Source organism: Poromitra crassiceps, assembly GCF_964638095.1.
Source record: "Poromitra crassiceps genome assembly, chromosome: 6".
Classification (NCBI taxonomy): domain Eukaryota; kingdom Metazoa; phylum Chordata; class Actinopteri; order Beryciformes; family Melamphaidae; genus Poromitra; species Poromitra crassiceps.
Genome location: NC_139627.1, coordinates 23,417,751 through 23,440,277, shown reverse-complemented (window position 1 = coordinate 23,440,277; position 22,527 = coordinate 23,417,751). Strand labels below are relative to the sequence as shown.

The following is a 22,527-nucleotide window of genomic DNA, read 5'->3' as shown; positions in this document are numbered from 1 at the left end:
GTATAACTGAGTGTAACTGACGTGGGAGAGCTTTCTGTATAACTGAGTGTAACTGACGTGGGAGAGCTTTCTGTATAACTGAGTGTAGCTGATGTGGGAGAGCTTTCTGTATAACTGAGTGTAGCTGATGTGGGAGAGATTTCTGTATAACTGAGTGTAGCTGATGTGGGAGAGCTTTCTGTATAACTGAGTGTAACTGACGTGGGAGAGCTTTCTGTATAACTGAGTGTAGCTGATGTGGGAGAGCTTTCTGTATAACTGAGTGTAACTGATGTGGGAGAGCTTTCTGTATAACTGAGTGTAGCTGATGTGGGAGAGCTTTCTGTATAACTGAGTGTAGCTGATGTGGGAGAGCTTTCTGTATAACTGAGTGTAGCTGATGTGGGAGAGCTTTCTGTATAACTGAGTGTAGCTGATGTGGGAGTGTAGCTTTCCTGGAAACCTGTGTGAAAGTTGGTGAGAGCAAGAGAAAAACATGGACCTTGTTGTGACCCTCATTTCTCTTGATTACAGGGCATCGAATGGACCAACGTCGAGTACTTCAACAACGCCATTATCTGTGACCTCATTGAGAATGTAAGTCCATCGGGGGTGTCCCCGGGTTCTCAGAAAGCAAGCAAACCAATTTAGCAGGATTCCATGCTTCATTTGAGTCCCGACATGGTAATGGTAAATGACGTGATTGTCTCAGCATTGACAGATGATTTACGACTGTAAAGAGGCCTCACGGTGCAGTTTTAACTTGATTAATGATCATGATGAACATTATTTGTGTAGCACTTTTCAAAACCATTACAAAGTGCTTTACAGACAACAAATATAAGCCAGTAGTCACTCAGTTTTATTGTCAATTCTGCCATATGTACAGGACATACAGAGTATCGAAATGAATCGAAAATGCCGTATCTCTCAATCCACGATGCAGGCAATTACAAGTAAAAGACAAAACAACGGGTAAAAAAAAAATACAATAAAATAAAATACTAAGAGTTTAAATAATTAAGTTAAGCTGGGGGTCTGGGGGGACAAGGCACATATCAAGACAGACTGTAATAAAAATCAGACTTGTCCAAATAACAGTATAATAATATTAGTAATAATAGTAAATGGTATAGTAGTAAGTAGTAATAATAATAGTAATTAGCAGCAGTATTGTATATTGTTCAAACTGACTGGTGCTGAGTGTAGGTGTGTGTTCATGATGTTTGTATAAGTCCCTTATACAGTAGCTAGTGCTGTTGGACGTGGGTGTGTGTGTGTGGGGGGATGGATGAGTTGGATGGCTGAGTAAGTAAACATTGTGTAAATGTCATTGTTTTAGAGTTAATCTATATCATGTGTATGTGACAATTGACCCCACCTCTCATATTGTCGCCCTGCCTGCTCTTCACCCTCCCATGCACAGAACCAGAACGGCATCTTGGCCATGCTGGACGAAGAGTGCCTGAGGCCCGGGACGGTCACCGACGACACCTTCCTGGACAAGCTGAACACCATCTGCGCCGAGCACCAGCACTTTGAGAGCCGCCTCAGCAAGAACTCCAAGTTCCTGACCGACCATAGCCTGCCACACAGCTGCTTCCGCATCCAGCACTATGCCGGCAAGGTACTGGACAGGGCAGTAGGTACTGGACAGGGCAGGAGGGCAGATCAAGTAGAAGTTTGTTCAACGATAGAGTTGTGCTATCATGGAAATGCAGCCTGAGGAGATTAGATGAACATGACGCCAGCATTGAGTGGATGTGGGTATTTTGGAGACAACACCACGATAATTCAGATTTTAAATAACCTGAGGTGCAGTCACGTGTGTGTGTGTGTGTGTGTGTGTGTGTGTGTGTGTGTGCGCGTGCACTGTACTGCACTGCACTGCAGTAAAATGCTATGTCAACTTGGAATTCCTCAGCTTGGTTGAGCAATCGGCTACAGCAGTGGTTCTCAACCTGTGGTAGGCGGGGCTCCCTCCCTCTCATACTTTACCATGCTGATCATTTCTCAGGTGCTACTTGGTGTAAAAAGGTTGAGAGCCACTGAATGACAGCACTAGTATTCAGTGAGATGCTGTAGATGAATGACAGCACTAGTATTCAGTGAGATGCTGTAGATGAATGACAGCACTAGTATTCAGTGAGATGCTGTAGATGCACTGACCTATTTGTCTAAAAACAAAATGTCTCCGAAACATCAATTGGCAGCGCTCTGCACAGAAAGCTGGACTCACAGACAGGCCGGTTTGCTAACATGAGCAGTGTACTGACATCATGTTGCATGGCTTCAGAGTATTTAAGTTGTAGTTTAGTTGAGTTATTTAACAATATTTAAGTAGAAACCATTTTCAGTTACCTCCAGCCACTGGCCTTCCTAGTGCAGCTGTATGCCTGGAGATAATTGAGACATGGATTGTGCAGATAGGAGGTGCGACTCAATATTCAGAGCATATTGCTGATACCCTGAACACGGTGTATTGACTGCGGTCAGTATGCACAGATGTTGTACGCACTCACATATTGAAACTTTCCAAAATAAAAAGCTTCTGCTAGGAGAGTTGATATTTTGATTCATTCGCAGTGATTTGCATGCAGTACTTTCCATGATAAATTGAAAAAGACTTCCATGATGTTCTATGTTTTTTCCTCTCTCTGTGTCCAGGTGCTGTACCGTGTCGAGGGCTTCGTGGACAAGAATAATGACCTGCTGTACCGCGACCTGTGTCAGGCCATGTACAAGGCCAACCAGAGCCTCATCAAACAGCTGTTCCCCGAAGGCAACCCAGCCAAAGTCAACCTGAAGAGACCACCAACCGCCGGATTCCAGTTCAAGGCGTCGGTGGGCACGCTGATGAGGAACCTGCAGACCAAGAACCCAAACTACATCCGGTAAAGTCCCATGATTTATATGGTCATCATATATCAAGTATTATATATCAAGTATGACTCACTGACTCGACCATCCTGTGTGTACAGTTTGGGAGGGCCGGCCCCCTTACTCGGATCACGCCCATTTTCTAACTCTGCCTTCACTTGCATGTCAAACACCTGTAAAGTTTTGTGACTGCATCTTGCACCGTTTTGATGCTATTGCGCTAAATAACAAAATCTGTCCACAAACAGACATAAACATACAGACATATAAACACCTGGCAAAATACTCAACATTTTAACATGACACAGACAGACTCAAAAGGTGAAAATAATAGCAACCAACGCTGGTAACAACGCTGTTGCGGCTGGTAAAGATCAAAGGAGACATTCCATTCAGCCAACCTGACAGTCTTGTAAGCAGAATACTGGTACAGTAAGTGCTCAAAGAATTGGCTTACATGGGAAATGGAGCAAACAGGCACCCAGCCGACCGACATGAATGCCTGACATCCCATATCTTGATAAACCCCGCCACGACCATTTCTTTTGACTGCATGATGCCAATCTGATACGACTGACCCGTGTACCACCTCTCTCTCATCGTGTCGCTCAGGTGCGTCAAGCCCAATGACAAGAAGGCGGCCCACATCTTCACCGAGTCCCTGGTCTGCCATCAGGTGCGTTACCTGGGCCTGATGGAGAACGTGCGCGTGAGAAGGGCGGGCTACGCCTTCCGCCAGCCCTACGAGCCCTGCCTGGAGCGCTACAAGATGCTCTGCAAGCAGACCTGGCCCCACTGGAGAGGGCCCGCCAGGTAACACTGCAGCAGGGATGCTATTCCCTATGTCCAAGCCCACACCGTGACAGGGCCTGGTGAGAGCCCACACCGTGACAGGGCCTGGTGAGAGCCCACACTGTGACAGGGCCTGGTGAGAGCCCACACCGTGACAGGGCCTGGTTAGAGCCCACACCGTGACAGGGCCTGGTGAGAGCCCACACCGTGACAGGGCCTGGTGAGAGCCCACACCGTGACAGGGCCTGGTTAGAGCCCACACCGTGACAGGGCCTGGTGAGAGCCCACACTGTGACAGGGCCTGTCACGGTGTGGGCTCTCACCAGGCCCTGTCACGGTGTGGGCTCTCACCAGGCCCTGTCACAGTGTGGGCTCTCACCAGGCCCTGTCACGGTGTGGGCTCTCACCAGGCCCTGTCACAGTGTGGGCAGTGACAGGGCCTGGTTAGAGCCCACACCGTGACAGGGCCTGGTGAAAGCCAAACAAACCGTTTTAGAATCCCTAAATACTGATTATTTGTTAACAAACTAAGGTTGTTCAGGGTAAACTAAGCTTGTTAATCAACTTTTAGGGTGATTTTCTCTGAATGTTGCTTTTAGGAGTACGAACATTCAAATAAGCATATCTTCATCTATTTTCAGATGTTGACACATTTGAAAGCTTAGAATTTGCACTTTCATAATCTGTAAAAACTTAGAAATGACCTTGGCCTACCTTGTCACACCAGTCATACGCACACACACACCATTATGTTATATTAGTAGTAAATTATATACTTTATATCAAGTGCTATTTTCCCCCCTCCCCTTTCCTTGCACTGGCCCACACCCTAAAAATATTCAAATTGAAATTAACCTATACTTTGAGTAATTAATTAACCAGGTACTTTTTTTTTTGGCTTTTACTTTTACCTTTACATGATGAGTAGGTTTCTCAAATGGTAATTTTCACTTTTACTTGAGTATTTCTTCTGGGAGTAATTGTACCGCTGTTCAGCACTCTATCCACCAGCCACCACTGACCATATAAATCAAGTACTCTCATAATCTAGCAGCAGCCTTGACGCATGGGCGAATAGCAGCCACTCTCTGTCTCTGTCAGCCACAACGTGTTGAGACATTGAATCAGTATATCCCCCTGCCATCCCATATCAGCCAGGCCTGCATGTTTCATCTATTGTGTCAGTATAAGCACTGACTCGGACTATCTGATGGCTGTACCAGACATTTGCTATCTTGTAGTTAAGTGATCCTGAACAAGCCCCTCACCATCGCATCAAGTATTCCCTCCATATGCTACTTTAGATATGTTGCCATCTACTCCAAAGGCCATTTGTCATATTTCTCAAGCCCTTCTTCATCTATACTACATCTATATGTTCTGTTATCTCCATTTCTGCACCCACTCCTCTGTCTGTTAGGTCCATTCCCCTCCCACCACTTCTCTCCTGTCATGTTTGAGTTGTAGAGTGTGCTTTGGATGACCCCTCTGACTCTTCTGCCTTCCCATAGGGAAGGAGTGGAGGTGCTGGTGGCAGACCTCCAGATCGCAGCGGAGGAGTTGTCCTATGGCCGCTCCAAGATCTTCATCAGGAACCCCAGAACGGTAGAAAACGCATCTCAGACACACACACACACACACACACACACACACACACACACACACACACACACACACACACACACACACACACACACACAGAGCATTTCTGGATTCCTTCTGCTCATCTTTTTTTCCTGACAGCTGTTTTCATCCTCCATGACGAGGGTGGATTTTCTCTTGCTCTTGCTCACTCACTCGGCTAGATCAGCGGTTCCCAACCTGTTCTGACTCATGGCCCGTTTGATCATCTCAAAAATGTTTGCAGCCCACATCCGAGCGTAAACGGCACGGAGGCCAAGTAATGCCTTCTCAGAGCACTTTTTATTTGAACGATAAAAGGAGCTGCCCATCAGCACTGCACAGAAATCAGAAACTAAAAATGAGGGGCTGTCTGCAATAGGCTACTTAACGAATAATTGGTTACCAATTAAATCATTGTATCAGTCAACAATGAATAAATGCATTCTCATACATAATAATAATGGGGGGCGGGGGATCACGAAGATCGTAATGCTTTGCAAATGTTTTGGCGGCCCACTTGCAATACCCACAGGTTGGGAATAGCTGGGCAAGATCAAGCTGTGTGTTTGGATGTCTGTTGAGCTCCAGCACCCCATTTTCTCCCATCAAGAGGTTGCTAAAGCAGGAAGGACTGCTCTCAGAGGGCCCCCCACTCCAGCAATTAGCATGGAAGCAGCACTCTCACAACACATGGCTTCACTTAGCCATCCCATCTAGCATGAGAAAGAAGCATTTTGACTGCCTCCTTGTATGTGGGCTCTTAAAGCCTGCAGCGTTATAATGGACCTTCTCCCCAGCCAACAGGAGAGCAAACAAAGCTTGTAACAACATGATCTCATAGAAGAGATTTGTTCAATAGGATCGACTTATCTCCCCTCTGTATCTGCCAGCTGTAATCTTGCACGGATGCTGTCCACATAGTACATCTCGTCCAGTTGTGTTCATCCAGATTTCCATGTTTTTCTCATGTCTCCTGAATCATTCTGTACTGGAAAAGTCTTTTTTTCTCTCTTTTGGGGGCAGGGGGGGCGGGGGGGGTTGAGGATGTGTTGGGGCAGGTATGAGTAGCACCCCCACTCACTCGTCACACCTTTGACTTCCACCAGTCTTCATGTTGCTTATCATCTCTGCAGCATCATAACATTACTTGTTTGTTTTTGTTTTGTTTTGTTTGTTTTGCCAATATCTTTATTGAATTTTCTGATAACAAACGAGTACGAAACAGGTCAACAGATGCGACAGTATCAGGGGGTTCCAACCCGGTGACAGCATCCAAGTGGTATATACTTATACAATACAGCATATACAGCAATACAGCATTTATTGTAAATAAACTTAACTACACTTGAGCACTTCTATATCCTAATGTGTATAAACAGTTTTAACTTGACAACATAAACATTCTAAATTGCCTCTATCTTACTTGCTGTTGCAGTGTTTGCTAATACAATAGCTGACAGGAAATAATCTAGGTTTCAAACTGTTCCCTAGCAACACAATTCCATGAAAACTGTCTATTATCCCACAGCAAATGAGTTATACATTAGTACATCCGTCGTGTGGACAATGACTGCCAGTCTAGTTCCAATATAGTCTAAGAACAGGGACCAAATTGTATAAAATACCTTAATCGTACACTTCTGTATGGCAAATATTCCATAAGTATTATATAAAACATTGTGCCACTATTGTTGTAGGAGCAATATATTTTTTCTTGCACAGATAGTAAGGATACATAGAAGTCTTTTGTATATTTTAAGTTGTGTGACTGGCAGCCCAAGCAGTAAACACGTAGGGTTCAGTTTAATATCAAGAATTAGACAGTCTATCCTCTGTTTTTCTAATCATCTAAATGCTTACAAGTCCAAACACAATGAATAAAACCCCCGGACTCAGCATTCTACTTCATACACAGTTCAGATTTATTGTGATCCATTTGATGTCTAAGCTGGGGAGTAATCTGCAGACAGTGTGGTAGTCTAAATTGAGTTTGCTCAGATAAAAGTATTTCGCTGGAGAAAGAAAACCTTTATCTTATTTCAAAGTTTCACTGAAACACCGGTTGGTCGGCTTTGTTGTGCTTTCCAAAAGAGAACATGCCCTGGGTCTTAAAGTCTTTGTTTTGTTTGTTTGTTTTGGGATTTTTCTCCCATTTTTCCCCCCAATTATACTTGGCCAATTCCCCCTGCTGTCATTGCTCCACCACCTCTGCCGATCTGAGGAGAGTTGTAGACATGCTTCCTCCGATACATGTGCGCCAGCTGCTTCTTTTCACCTGAGAGCTAGTGCAGCGACCAGGACCCCACCGGCTTCCCACCCACAGACACGACCAATTGTGTCTGTAAGAACATCTAACCAAGCCGGAAGTACCGCTACCGGGAATTGAACCCGGGTCTCTGTGGTGGTAGGCGAGTGTTTTTATCTACACACAACACTACCCAGATGCCCCTGGGTCTTAATGTCTACTCCCCTCTTCCTCCCTGTAGCTCTTCTTCCTGGAGGAGAGGAGGAGACAGTGCCTGCAGGACCTGGCCACGCTCATCCAGAAGATCTACCGCGGCTGGAAGCGCCGCACAGAGTTCCTGCTGCTGAAGAAGAGTCAGGTGGTGGTGGCGGCGTGGTACCGCCGATACGCGGTGAGGCTCCCCCCAGAAACCTCAAAAACGTAAACGGCAAAACAGCGGTTTTTGATCGAAGATGAGGTTGTGATTCATATTGTTTCCCTTTCCGTCTTGCAGCAACAAAAGAAATACCAGAAGATCAAGAGCTCCACCATCGTGATGCAGTCTTTCGCCAGAGGATGGAAGGTGCGTCACCTCCCTGTGAATTCAATTCTTGATGAAATATAGCATAGGAACTACATTAAAGTGTGCTTTAATGCTGCTTTCTTTAACCAGGCCCGCAAGCTCCTGAGAGAACTGAAATACCAGAAACGATGCGAGGAGGCGGTGACCACCATTGCAGCCTTCTGGCATGGAACTCAGGTACTGATATGTCCAAGTCCTGAAATGGATGCGGAGTCAATCCATAGCATCTCTCTCCACTGCTTTGATACAGGCTGTCTATTCATGATCTGAGTCTTAAAACAGTCATGCGGGAAACATGCTACAACATCAAAGCCCTCGCCGTATGCGTCGCGGCTGGCGAGTGTGCTGGCGCAGCTCCTCGAAAAAGTGACTTGACGCAGCTGACGTGAACAGCAAAAGTATAGTATAATGTCGATGGGGAGATAACAGGAGAGAGTGAAAGCTATTAACCAAGTATATGCACTACTTTCTCTCTTTGTGCTAACTTGTAGTCATTGAAATCCTAGTGAAATTACACAATTTACTTATTTTGCTGGGGACTCCCCTGTGACCCCCTCGTCAAGCTGACGTTCAAGTATATAAGTCTAGCTGCCATCGGCAATGCTCCAAGTCGAGGCTGACACTGTAGCTTGTGTCCAGCTTAAGGAAAACTTTGCTGCTTTTCAACCAGCTTTGTATCATTACAAGGTAGGTAGTATATCAACAATGTTTACCTTACCTCCATGTTTCCTGCACCGAGCGCTCCCCATTCGTCTGCAGGCAGAATCTGCTCTACTTCCTAGAACCAATGATGTCACTGGTTCTCGGAAGTGCAGGAGATCCTGAAGCCGCGCTCCTGACAGAGAGAACATAAAAAAAAATGCTGTTTCTTCACACTATATCCCAATTTGGGATAGATGGAGAGCTGGTTGAAAAGCAGCAGAGTTGTCTTTTAAGTAATTTTTCTACAACCCCTCATCTAATGCTTTTCACTCCAGTGCTTCCAGCTAATGACCTAGACACGTTTATAACAGTATTACAATGCCGTGCTCCTCCACAAATCTGTGCATATCGTTATTACTGCCGTTTCCTCTTAATGCTGCTTCGGTGGCTGATCACACAACTGCCACATTTCCTCTTCTTCTCCTTCTCCTGCTCCTCTCTTCCTCTCATCTTTTACCCCTCCTCACATCTCCACCTGTCTTACTCTAACGGCCCCGCCATCCCCAATGCCCCACCAGGCTCGGACGGAGCTGCGACGCCTAAAGCAAGAGGCGCGGAATACACACGCCGTGACAGTAATTTGGGCGTACTGGCAGGGAACCAAGGTATTTCAAGTCAGCCGCGGTGTGTGTCGCCGCTGTCCTGTCAACCCCCCCCCCCCCCCCCCCCCCCCCAACATGCTGTCCCAACCCACTGTGGTACCGCCCAATAGAATCAGTCCCTCTGAATGAACCCCCCCGCCCCATCCCTCCCCGTCCCTCTGTCACCCGCTGGTCTGACTGGTGTTTGTAACCCATCCTGTTTTGCTTCTCGTAAGTGTTGACGTGTGGGAGTATTGTGAAAGTTTGCCCACTAACAGCTTTGACGTTATGTTTGTTCTTTTCTAACTTCACACTGAAACTGGATTTCTGTGGATCTGGAGGAAAACTATCTCTCCCAAGTTACAGCACCCAAATCTTTTTCATCCCAGTGTTTGTTGGTTTGTGTTTGTCCCTCCTCTTCTGTAATCTATCAATTTGTTGAACCATCGGTGCCCGCCATGCAGTCGATGTATTCTCTGCAGGGTCCTTTTTAGAATATGTTAAGAACCATTGATTTTTTTATACACAGCACCATCAACACACCACCAGGGGGCTCTTGGTAATAATCATGTCATCATGACCACATAATGGCACATATGGTGGCACTTTCTAAAGCATCAATGGCTTGGTCTAATCTCTGGGGTCTGCCTGGCAATTGTGTGCAGACTTTTAGCATGCGTACCATTTGCACAAGATATTATTCCATACTTTACAGTGTCATTTAAAATATCTTAGGTCGTTGAAGTTCATCAGGATCTTATCTCAACATCTCATAGCCTCCTCCTGATAAGGATCACAGAGCTTCCACCGACTCATTGTAGATGACATTAAAGCCTATTTGTTCTGTGGTGGAGACACGGAGCTTATCGCATCTGACAAATCAGACGCAAGTAATCAGCCGCCAACTTCAGTGCTCTGCCGTTCTTGGCAAACCCGAAGGCATCTTATCTGCCCACATCTTTACAGAGCTGCAGATAATGTGATACTAATCCAGACTTGCCCAGCGCAGTCATAGAAAATTGCGGAAGTCACAAAAGCTCTATGAGTACTGTATATATTTGCTTTACTGAATGTTGCTCATGCCTTCCTGTTAAACCAGGGCTGGAAAAAGCTGTTTTGGTTGTGCGCCACATACACAAAAATATAAGGAGTCGCGGGTCAAACAATATTAAGAGCGGCAGTTTTCAACCTGTTTAGACTGAGGGGGGGGGGGGGGGGGGGGGGGGGGGGTGATTAGACCAGAAAACCCCTGCTGTGCCATCAAAAATGTATTTTCTACCTAAATAAATATTTGACACATAGTAGTTTATTGATGTGCTCACCTATTACAATGGGTATTTCTGTATCTTTTCTAATTTTCTTTTCCATTTCCATTCCATTTCTGCACCAACAGGTTAAGACAGTTCAACAGTCACACCCCATTTCCACCTGGTTTTTAAATGCGACCTGTATCTGGATACGTTACCTGGATAATGGTCACATTTAAAAAGCAGGTGTAAATGGGGTGTCAGTGCCTTGGGAATCCTAACCCTAGCATCTTTTGTTGTATTTGGTCAATGTGTTGCTTCTTTTTTAACACCTCTCCTCTTAATGCCTCTCCTGGGACACTTAATTGAATGTCATTGAAAATTAACCTCCTCCCACAACCGCCACCGCTTCCCCCCCAGGCCCGGAGAGAGCTGCGTCAGCTGAAGGAGGAGGCGAGGAATAAGCACGCCGTGTCGGTCATTTGGGCCGGCTGGCAGGGCACCAAGGTATTTGGGAAGCCCGTCGACGTCCGTGATCTGCCGCCAACCCCAAACACCCCCTCTATTGCCGTACCCTCTAGTGCCATACCCTCTCAACATATGTATCAGTCTGCTCAACCCAACCCATTACCACCATCTCATTTATAATGTACCACCAGGTACCATAACAGCCCATCACTCAGCGGACCACTGCATGCTGAAGTGAAATGAGTGGTCTTATGGGACCGACGGTCACACGCCCACCCCATCACCCCATCCCGCCAAGCCCGTCCTTACAAGCCAGTCTGCCACTTGTTATTTGGATGGGGTAATGTGAGAACTAGACGAGTGAACCATTGAGTGACCCTTGGATTTGACAGACCTGGGGGGGCACTAAGCGTGCTGACTAGCAAGAAAGTCACTGTTAAGCCTCAATGAGCATTTCCAAGGACAGTGTCTGCATGCCAAATGTAGGAGGTGGGGCAGCCCTCTACAGTCACACACACACACACACACACACACACACACACACACACACACACACACACACACACACACACACACAGCAGTCCACTGGTCATGCCTCGGGGTGTGTGCTTGCTGGCATCTTCTTCCTTCAAGGTCCGTACGTGACCTGCATGCTGCTTGCTCTCCCTGCATGACTTTGTTCTTTGCTTGCTGTGGAATGTTCTTCTCTCTTCTTTTTTACATTGAAGTGTTGTCTTGGAGCCTTTGAGACGTCTTCTGCCGCCTGAGTTGTGTGACTTATGCTCATCTCCCTTTTACACTTGAAGCCCCACTGAGAAGGGCCACGGCCGTTTCTCTCGCAGATGCTCTGAAAATGTTTATATGATCCACAGTCTCCTGTTAGATTTCGCTTGGAGCTCCTCCGTCTCTGGAGACTGGAGCAGTACTTTTCAGTCTCTTGACAGTCCTGCCGGGCTCGTGTGTGTGTGTGTGTGTGTGTGTGTGTGTGTTTGATGTGCGTTCGCCTCAAACAAGACAGTGTCTCCCTCCTCTTCCTCTCCTCTCTCCCTGGCTTCATGTGTCCCTGCTCTCTCTGTCTCTCCCCTCCTCCCCCGGCAGGCTCGCAGGGAGCTAAAGAGACTGAAGGAGGAAGCCAGGCGTAAGCACGCTGTCGCTGTGATTTGGGCCTACTGGCAGGGACTCAAGGTACCAACGGCCCGGTGGCACAGCCACACGCCACCAGCTCTTACCACCTACTCACCCCACCCACCCGCCCTTCCATGTAACCTCCTCCACCCTCATTCAAGCATAGACCCTTTGCTCTGGCACACATTTCTGTCAGCTTGATGAGTCAGAAGTGTGTAAGCAACGAGGTGAAACGCTTCTTAAAAGTAACACATCCTCCAGTAATCCCCTAGCTTTAGATAAAGAACTGATCATCATGTTTTGTTTTCCCTCTTTTGGGTTCCTGAAGCCTGCAGCATTCAGCAGAGTTTCTAAACCAGCTGACCCTGACTGATATGGCAGAGGCTGTCTGTCTGATGTGTTCTTCTCCACCTGTCGATCTGCGATGTTTGCATCCTCTGCATGCCGAACTGTGAAACTAACCCTATAAAGCAACTCTGTTTTGTGTAGCAAACCGTGTTTGTATCCCTGTTATTTCTTTGTCTTTAGGTGTGTGTTCTGCCTGGATTTCTGTGTTTTTTTGGTGGTTATCTGTCTGTTGCGTGCCTCTTGTCCGGATTTAGAGGAACAGTCTTCATCAACTGTTCATTTGTTTCAGCCTTAATCTTTTCATCATGTTAATTGACCACACAGCACCTCTCCAGTGCTCCTGTTTACAACTCCATTTGTGCAATTGAAGTCACCATGAAGGTCATTTGCCATAACCTCCATCATTGACTGTTCAATTTTTTTTTTTTTTTTATGTTTGATTACTAGTCGACAGCTTGGAGCTCACTGTGTCCTTTCCAGTCGCTCTGTCATACATGGTAATTGTTTGTGACTAACCAAACGTCTGTTATTCTAGTGTCCTGTTCCTGTCATCCTCTCTGTCAGTTATTTCCTTTTCTAGCCTGTTCCTCATCCAATTACCTTGGAAATAGACAACGATTAACCGGTCTTGTTTGTGTTTGTCCTCCTCCCCCCCCAGGTCCGCCGAGAGTACAGGAAGTTCTTCAGGGCAAACGCTGGTAGGAAGATCTACGACTTCACCATCCAGAGAATTGTAAGTAGGGCTTGAATGTTTTACGCTTGAATAAACACTCTAAGCATTTTTTTCCCTACAAAGGGACACATTATACATTCAATATAATGTAATGTTCCTAAAGTGCATACAAATACAACCGGGTCCCCTTGCCATACGGTATTCATTGTGCGCCTGTGTGTCCAGATGCAGAAATACTTCCTGAGCTTGAAGAGCACCATGCCCTCCATGTCGCCCATAGACAAGAAGTGGCCTGCCAGGCCCTACCTCTTCCTGGACGGGGCTCACACAGAGCTCAGGAGGATCTTCCACCACTGGAGGGTCAGCCACATAACCACACCTAGTCTCTGCTATCAAGTCCCATTCACCATTATTGAATAGCCAAGTTACTTTACTTATGTAGCAACCTTTTTAAACCAAGTGCTTCACAATAAAAAAAACTTGAAATAAAAACATAAAAATTCACATCTTAATATAGACAAAAACGGAATACGAGATGTACATTTAAGCAGCAAATTTAAACTAGCAGCTACAAGAGCCACTGAAAGCAAGGGAATATAAAGAAGTCTAAAATTCACAAATGATTGAGCTGCTTCATTCATTATTGAATTTTATATTTACTATATATTTTTGGTTTGTCTTTTTTATCTCTTGTTTTATTTTGAAAAGTGTTCTATAAAATAATTTGATGATGATGATGTTATGGCATTTTACAGTTTGTATTGTGCCTGTTGTAGTAATGTGAGACTCTGTGTGTTCAGTGCAAGAAGTACAGGAGCCAGTTCACAGAGGAGAGGAAGGCAGTGTATGAGGAGAAGCTGGAGGCCAGTGAGATCTTCAAGGACAAGAAGGCTCTTTATCCCAGCAGGTAGTGGAAATACACAGGAGCAGAGGTCTGATCATCTAGTTGTGATATGTTTCAAGGAATAGATATACAGACTGAGTGTCTTTTGTCTCAGTGTGAGCCAGCCTTTCAAAGGAGACTACGTGGAAATCAGCAAGAACCCCAAGTACCAGAAGCTCAACAGCGCCATGGAGGAGAAGGTTCTGCTGGCCGACGTCGTCAACAAGATTAACCGGGCCAACGGCAAGGTAACCCAGATCAAGCACGCCCACGGAAATATTGACCCTGTGGGTGTGTGTGTGTGTGTGTGTGTGTGTGTGTGTGTGTGTGTGTGTGTGAGAGAGAGAGAGAAGTGAAAGTCAAGAGTAAGCTGCGTTTACTTTCTGTGACCCGCAGTGTTTGCACTTTGAGGACCATATCTTTGGAGTTTGGTCTGACTTGACGAGCCTAGTCAAGCCCACCAAAACTATTTCAGCTATTTTGATATGCATGTTTGACCCAGGTTTGCAGCATACAGATGCTTTCTGACAACTTTACAACTGGTACTTTTTTTTTGCCCCTAGAAGAAAATGCCACGCATGTTTCGGCAGGTGTTTTTATTAGAAGGTATCATACTGTACTCTGTACTGACACTGTCCCACATACAAGATCAAAGAAACACACAGAAAGAGAGAGAGAGAAAGTCTGTCTTTCAGTCTGTGCATCCACCTTGCCATACTATTGCCATGTAGCACAATATTAGCATGACCTTATTCAGGTGAACACAGTCTCTGCTGTGGTTCGCAGGGCGCAGCTCGCATCTTCCTGCTGACCAAGAACAGCTTTTTGCTGGCTGACCAGAAGACGGGCCAGGTGAAGGCCAGCGTGCCGCTGCCCGACCTCACCAGCATCTCAGTCAGCACGCAGAGCGACGGCTTCTTCGCTCTCAAACTCAAAGAGGTGAGGGAGACACGCCTTCTGTTTAGTCTTAGTGGAGCCATGGCCATTAGAGCTTAATGGACCCATACCGTTCGGGTTGAGGTCTATTTAGGTACTACAATTGGTTGTCCTTTAAAGCAGGTATGTGGAACTTTTAACTGGTTATGAAACCGTCTAAATGACACCTCGCATCTGATCTCCATCAGCAAATGAGACTGTCAGCAAGGAGATCGGCGATTCCTATCTGGTTTTTCTAAATGCCTGCGTGGGGTCGAGACTGCGGGACTTCCTCCAAGATTCTAAGATTCCTTTATTTGTCATTTTTGTTGTGCTTGCATACACCAAAGACGGAAGTTGTACCTCACTAGTAGAAGCAGTGCCACCAAGCTAGACAATAGTCTAGACTCAAGTGAATGCATAGAATGTTAGATAAAAAGGCTCATTCAATGTAAAAAAAGAAGCAGCAATAGATATCAGGGTAAAAACATAAGATAAAACCAGTTTTAGATTGTCCAGTCACAATCCTGTGTTCACGTCCGTGTGAAACTGGTTGTAATTTTTGTTCTGGCCCAGCAAATTAACCAATAACGTTAACCTGCGTCTCGACATGGCGTTTGTCAGCGTCTTTTTGGAGTGGAAAAGGCGCTGCCTGGAGCACTTTTTGTGAGAAGAAGCAGATGATAACGCCTGCTGCTAGCTTACCAGCCGCACTAACCACCTGGTTAACGTAACGTTAGCACTTCTAGCAGTACTAACAGTGTTGTAGAACAAAGCTTACCAGATGGCATACATCTTATTTTGACACATGTCCGGTATAATCCATTCTTCCTTTATGATCGCTGTTACAGTAACGTCAATTCATTGATTAGCCTACAATGTCCTATTTCTCCATTGCCTGGCTGGAAAAAGGTGTTCACATCACCCAGCTTTTGAAGTCCGGGCGGGTAATGTAGCCGTAGATTCCCTGGCTACCAACACGAGGGTCGCAGGTTCACACCCCCGTGTTACCTCCGGCTTGGTCGGGCGTCCATACAGACATGATTGGCTGGTGGGAATAGTGTGATCCTCCCACGTGCTACGTCCTGCCGGTGAAGCTCTGTCGGGTGAAAAGAAGCTGCTGGCAACTGCACATGTATCGGAGGAAGCATGTGTGTGTCTACGGCTCTTCCCAGATCGGCAGAGGGGGTGGGGCAGCAGGGGGAATTGGCCAAGTACAATTGGGGAGAAAATGGGGAGAAAATCAGAAGAAGAAAAAGTGCTCCACTCTGACGAAAACACAGGCAGAACCAGCACCTGTCTGGAGCTACCGGTTATTGTTCACCTTGCGGACGCTTCCTGTTGCTTTTAACCAGGAAGATGTGCTGGAGCTGAGGAAAAGAAGCTAAATGGACACACAGCTATGCAGTAGATAAAACAGCGGGGGAGGCTCGCTGGCTCGGAGAAGCCCTGGCAGGGGCCGCTAAAATCGGGAGAAAATGAAAGTTCCTTGTACAGTAGCTACTTTAAGTAGGCAGGTGTACAATGAATTGTTAGGTTGATTAGACATATGTACCGTTACTAGGATGTGAATACACAATGCATTTAAAGCTGCAACAGGCAAGGGTTTTAATCTCCCCACTAACTCAATGAAATTCTGGTGTCTGTATGTACAATGGCAGGAAGTCTTCTCTGCACACGGAGAGATGGCTCTAAACAAAATCCAAATGAAAGCTGGACTCACCAATGTTGGATCTTTTCCCTCTCTGCTTCTTCGGTTTCCTTTGGTGTAAAGCATCACAGAAATGCCGTGTTTGATAAAACATGAGTGTGCAGTTTACTGATGTCATTATTTCTGGGTATTGAAGTTCACTGTTTCACCTAACATAAATGTGCAAAGTTGCTTGGTGCAGCCTTAACTTACTGTATTATTTTGCATCAGGGATCGGCCTCCGCTGCCAAAGGAGACTTCTTGCTCAGCAGCGAGCATCTAATTGAGATCATCACCAAACTGCACCGCACCGGCACCACCACCACAGACAGGGAACAGCTCAATATTGACATCTCAGATGAGTAAGAGCCTCACCCCCAGCACACGCACACTGCCACTCTGGCCTTATCTCACTTTTCAAATGTGAAAATGGAACTTGTATCCTTTCATATGGATTTGTCAATGTGAAATTGGTGTAAAGGTATGCATCAATCTAAGGCAGTGGTTCTCAAACCTTTTCACATCAAGGACCCCTAAACTCCCACAAATTAGACCACAGAACCCCCATTTGATAAGATTTTGTCCCAGGTTCCCCCCAGATTTTTGCATAGGTTTTATTACATAAAGTGTATAAAACCTATGACCAAAATAGCTATACATTCTGTCATTGTGTTAACTTATGGATGGAATTATGGTGAAAATAAATTATCCCCTTGGAACCCCTGAAGGACCTCTGGGGGTCCCGGACCCCACTTTGAGAACCACTGATCTAAGGCTTGAAAAGATTGTGATAGAAAGCTGCTTTTCAAGGGAAAGAGCGTGGAAAGTTATTCTGCTCTGAGGAGCTGATGTGGTTAATGTCTCTTATCCGGCAGGTTTCTGGTACAGTTCAAGCAGGACAAGGTGTGCGTGAAGTTCATCCAGGGAGGCCCCCCCAAGAACGGCAACAGCGCGTCCTGCAAGCGCAAGAACAACCGCTTGCTGGAGGTGTCAGTGCCCACGATGGCGTAACACCGCAGCCCCCCCCCCCCCTTCTCCAGCTCTCCAAAGCCGCTGCCAAGCATTCAGGTCGGGGACATTGACCAGCCAACCACCCACCCCCCGAACTCTGCTCTCCAGCAGCCCAGGCCCCACCCTGACCTCCCCAAAAATGACTGTGCAATTATTTGACTTATTGTGTTTGTTGTTTTCTTGTCGTCTCTTATGATCAGATTTACTCTGTTGAATTTTGGTAGAGAGAGCCCCTGCTGGGTTGCATGCCATCATAGAGTTTTGGTGTTCAAAAAAAGTTTTACCAGTGTTGTGTTGTAAAACTGGGGTGAAGAGTTGAGGAAAACGCAAAAGGTGTTCTCTTCTTGTTGATGGAGCACAAGAGAATCTCTGTTTACCAATGGCGATGTTAATGATGATGATTGTCCGACGATTGATTTTGCCTGTATGTTGAACTGATCTTCAGAGGTATGTCAGGGTGGAGAATTGAGCGACGGGCCGCAGTCTCAGCTGGCTTTGGCTCATCCGTTCTTGACGAGCTCCGACCGAGACTCTGAAGAACGAAGATGAACGGAGAGCTTTTGAGCTGGGCCCGACGGATTTATTCTCTCCGAAAAGCGGTAACGGCTGCACTTCTTTTCACCTCGCGTGTGATCCAAAAACAGAAAAGAGGATGGTCTCAAAATGTATTTGATTGTATGTTTTATTATTCTCTATATTGTGTTTGTTTTTTTCTGACGCCCACTAATTTAATAGAACACATAGTGGGCATGTTCAGCGGCAGCGCCAACGCTTGTCAAATGTAATTTGACAAGCAATCGTAGAACCACTTTTGTATCCCCAACTCCTATGTGCCATTCGACAGGTCTCGTATTCTTTCGGGGTCCCACGACTTATCACATGTCAGTGTACAGTCAAGCCCCTATACTTCAACTAAGAACCATATAGATGAGTGAAATTCAGTTACTGTAACTGTTAATATCAACGCCAAATACTATTTGGATGGGGGAAGCTATCGCCTGTGGTGGCAATGTTTTATTCCTTTGACAGCACTGCACACATGATCAATTTCCATTTCCTCTCGGCTTGTCCTCGCAAGCGCAGTACCTCTCTCGACCATTCCCAAGCTTCATTCCATGTAATGCATCTACAGAGTTGTGTTACGCATCGTTTTGCAGTGGCGATCCACATCTTTAACACACCACATGTCACGTACGACTCAAAGAAGACCCTCCTCTCCTATAATGGAGGACCCGGTTAGTGTCAAAGACAGGCAGGACAGACATTTCTAGAGGAAAGGACCACAAGACGCAAAAGGACCCAAAGGTTTCCCAAGCCTTCCATAATGTCTTTCCCAGATTCAAAGCTGTTCGCTTTCTCTGGTGCACAGCGAAACGCTCGATTAGAATTTCTTTGCAAGCGCAATGGAAATAAGCTCAACGTCTCAAGTGTTGCTTTCCGGTAAAATGGTCGTGATTGAGAAGCCACACAGTTGTCAGGAGAGTTGAGGCTTGCTCATGGGTAAATGCGCTGTCCCATGTAGCAGTGGCGTTCACTCTACAATAAGCTGTACATAGGCTCTAAGCTGTGGCCTCGGCATGGAAGTAGTATCCTAGTTCTTATTGCTGTGTTGCTGAAATATCTGTTTGCCATTGCGATGTGGGTTATTACTTTGTGCTTGACCCGCTCTGGGATAATAATAAATGCAGTGTATTTCACGGCGGGCAAAGGGAAGATAGAGCCCAAAGTTAGTGTTCATGGCCATAGATTTTTGAGATGTTTGCAGAAAAAAAAATCGACCAGTCATGACTTTGTCTGGCACCCGCTCATGTACAAAATTTGGTATACACACATTTACATACGCGCCAATGCTGATGACCAGAGAAGCAACCGAGTGCTATATTTGGAAGTATATTTAATACAATATTCTTTATTTTGATGTTTTTTGTTTTTGTTTTTTTGTAGAGGGTTTTGTACTGGTGATTTCTAAGTCGAGTTGATCATTGTTTCTCTACTGACCATGAGGAGGTAACGGCACAGCCAGACTTGGTCTAATCACGTTTTCTCAAATTCTACAGGGGTTCCTTGGTTTTAAAAATGAGTGTAGAAGACATGGGGGGACTTGAGGAATCTGTTGCTCCCACTCTTTGCTCGGGGGGAGGCTGAATGCCAGTTGTGTTTATTTGTTCCTCGGCTCTGCACAGCTTGAGATTTCAACGCCGCTTTGCAAAGATGAAATCCATTTCCCCCAGTCTCTTCTCTGTTTAGTATTTGAAGTAAACGATGGATAGAACTGCAAAATGATGTATTCATTCTTGTTGTGTGCCTAATGTTACCTGTGCTGAGACAGAACATGGAAATGTTTCAATAGAACTCAATGTACATTTACAATTGATCTTTTTTAAATTAAATAAAAAGCAATAATAAATATCTTTGGCTCCTCTGGGATTTTTGTTAATAAGCATACTATGCAGGCGACGGTGTAAAATCATCAGCCCATCAGTACATAAGATTAAACCCCACATTCCTGGGAGGACTGGGTTGCTATTTATCAGCGGTATCAACAGGGGGGTTGGCCCAGGACCGGGAGAGGCCTGGGGAGGGGTGCTGGCGGTGGGGGTGGACAGCCAGGCCTTGTAGTGTAACAGCTGGCCAGATGTTTTCCATCACATCTGGGGAGAGCTGTCCCGGGTTAAATTCCGCGGCTTGGGGAGAGCTGCCGGCAGCGGGTCTCCGGGGACCGGCCCTCGACAGATTGTGCACAGAGTGGTAAAAATAGCGCACCATTTCGGGCTGCCCCGTAGCTGGTTCCCACCACACTGCAGGCTGGGAAATGAGGGAGGAGCCCTGGCCTCCCTGTGGAGATCCAGCCCTCAGTGGGAGTGTCAAGGAACTATACAAAGCACAATCCCATACTCCTGCAAAGCCTCTGGTATTCAAAATCACTGATGCTGATCTGCGCGAACCTGCACCATATATACACCGAGGAACTGTGGTTCCCAAAGCAGGGTCTGTGGATGACCGGGGGGTTCCAGGGGGTCCCCAGTTAAAAGAGGCATTGACTTGATTAATTTCAGTTTTACTAGAAAACAATCTTCTACGCGTTGGAGCAGACAACCGAGTTCTTCGAAAGACCATAATGATCTTAATGTGTTCTCTCTCTCACACACACACAGTTGCTGTAATGTTATAATGAAAGGTGAATGTGCTCAACTCACTAAAGGCTGAGAGCGGGTGGGGGGGGGGGGGGGGTCATGCTGCTTCCATCATTGAGCAGTCTTTGGTGACATCTAGTGGATATGATACAACACTACCAATAATTCATATTCTCCCAACTGTCTCCACCTAGCCTCATTTGGCAGAATGGTAAATGGTAAACGGCCTGCATTTATATAGCGCTTTTATCCAAAGCGCTTTACAATCAGTAGGTACATTCACCCATTCATACACCGATGGCGACAGGCTACCACGCAGGGTGCCTGCACACCATCAGGAGCAATCAGGGGTTCAGTATCTTGCCCAAGGACACTTCGACATGCAGAGTGGAGGAGGCGGGAATCGAACCACCGACCTCTTTTATCCAAAGCGATTAGTGGACAACCCGCTCTACCTCCTGAGCTACAGCCACTCCAGAGTGCAGTAAAGCACAGTCTACATACACCACAAACAACTCAGCTGTGTTTGTCCATGGGATATTAGACAAGGTGAGATTACCACCCACCAAATGAATGAAAATAAATATTGTGATGAAAAAATATGAATGGCTGACACGGCTGACACGCCTGACAGCTGTAAAAAATAATAATAATACACTGCAAAATTCTCTCTCGCTGGTAAGGTCAAGAATGCCTTTAAAGGCTAGTTATCACTGTTTTATTCTGCTAACAGCCCTAGACTGCTGTTTTGGAATTAAACACTAAACCTTAAACACTGAATATTGGCTTGACTGCTGTTTTGGAATTAAACACTAAACCTTAAACATTGAATATTGGCTTTTGCTAGCAGCAGTTTCAGTCCTTACAAAGCCTGGTTGAGTGGATTGTATTTATACCTCATTGAGGAAGTAGTACACATCCATTTATCCACATCCTGCTGTTTTTCTCTGGCCCATCCATCCCTTGTCTCCCTCCTGGCGATCTCGACGCGTTCCGCCTGTCTCACTGGAAGTAAGATGGATGCTGGGCCATGGTGAAGCAGGCAACCTTCAGAGAGCGAGTGTGCTCACCCACATGACGTCCTCCACCTGGCAGAGAGGAAGCTGCGTGGGGGCATCTACTGTAGGGGTGTCAAAAATAATCGATTATAAGATGCATCGCGATGCGGACGTGCACGATTCTGCATCGATTCACAAATGTCAAAAATCTTTTTTTTTTTTTTTTTTATATTCGAATAAAATATAATGGAAGTACATGCAGTTGTTTATTTGGATCATAATACAATGCAATTCCAAATGCACTTTTATTTTAAAAGTAGCCACACAGTGAGAAAAAAGAGAGTGAGAAAAAATAAATCATGTATTGGGAAAAAAAGTGATGCATCGATTGAAGATGCATCGAGATGCATCGATAATCGTAATCGAATTGAATCATAGCCCTCTGAATCGTAATGGAATCGAATCGTGAGGCCAGTGAAGATTCACAGCCCTAATCTGCTGTCTGCCATTTCTCTTCAATGGTTGGGGGCGGGGGGGGGGGGGGGGGGCATGAAACCTGTAATAACTAAGTTATCTAAATATAGCCTAAGGGACTAAATTACATAAATACAGTTGTTAGAAAAAAAATCACCATGCAATAGATGCTTTACTGAACACAGTTGTATGATGTA

At 45.8% G+C, this 22,527-nt stretch overlaps 1 protein-coding gene across 3 annotated transcripts in view; it reads left to right on the top strand.

The window, feature by feature from the left end:
- myo1b (myosin IB) overlaps positions 1-20,133 on the top strand; it is a 109,496-nt gene extending 89,363 nt beyond the window's left edge. The window contains exons 15-32 of one of the 3 annotated variants that reach the window (XM_083638763.1): positions 514-576; positions 1,406-1,606; positions 2,647-2,873; positions 3,472-3,672; positions 5,163-5,256; positions 7,761-7,910; positions 8,013-8,081; positions 8,172-8,258; positions 9,302-9,388; positions 11,032-11,118; positions 12,178-12,264; positions 13,211-13,285; positions 13,451-13,585; positions 14,026-14,132; positions 14,224-14,356; positions 14,895-15,047; positions 16,945-17,075; positions 17,589-20,133. In XM_083638763.1, the coding sequence (XP_083494889.1) occupies positions 514-576; positions 1,406-1,606; positions 2,647-2,873; positions 3,472-3,672; positions 5,163-5,256; positions 7,761-7,910; positions 8,013-8,081; positions 8,172-8,258; positions 9,302-9,388; positions 11,032-11,118; positions 12,178-12,264; positions 13,211-13,285; positions 13,451-13,585; positions 14,026-14,132; positions 14,224-14,356; positions 14,895-15,047; positions 16,945-17,075; positions 17,589-17,724 (2,223 nt within the window). In that variant the 3' untranslated portion in view covers positions 17,725-20,133. The remainder of the gene's footprint in view (positions 1-513; positions 577-1,405; positions 1,607-2,646; positions 2,874-3,471; positions 3,673-5,162; positions 5,257-7,760; positions 7,911-8,012; positions 8,082-8,171; positions 8,259-9,301; positions 9,389-11,031; positions 11,119-12,177; positions 12,265-13,210; positions 13,286-13,450; positions 13,586-14,025; positions 14,133-14,223; positions 14,357-14,894; positions 15,048-16,944; positions 17,076-17,588) is intronic. The other 2 variants (XM_083638764.1, XM_083638765.1) reach the window with 2 other exon arrangements.
- The last annotated feature ends 2,394 nt before the right edge of the window (positions 20,134-22,527 follow it).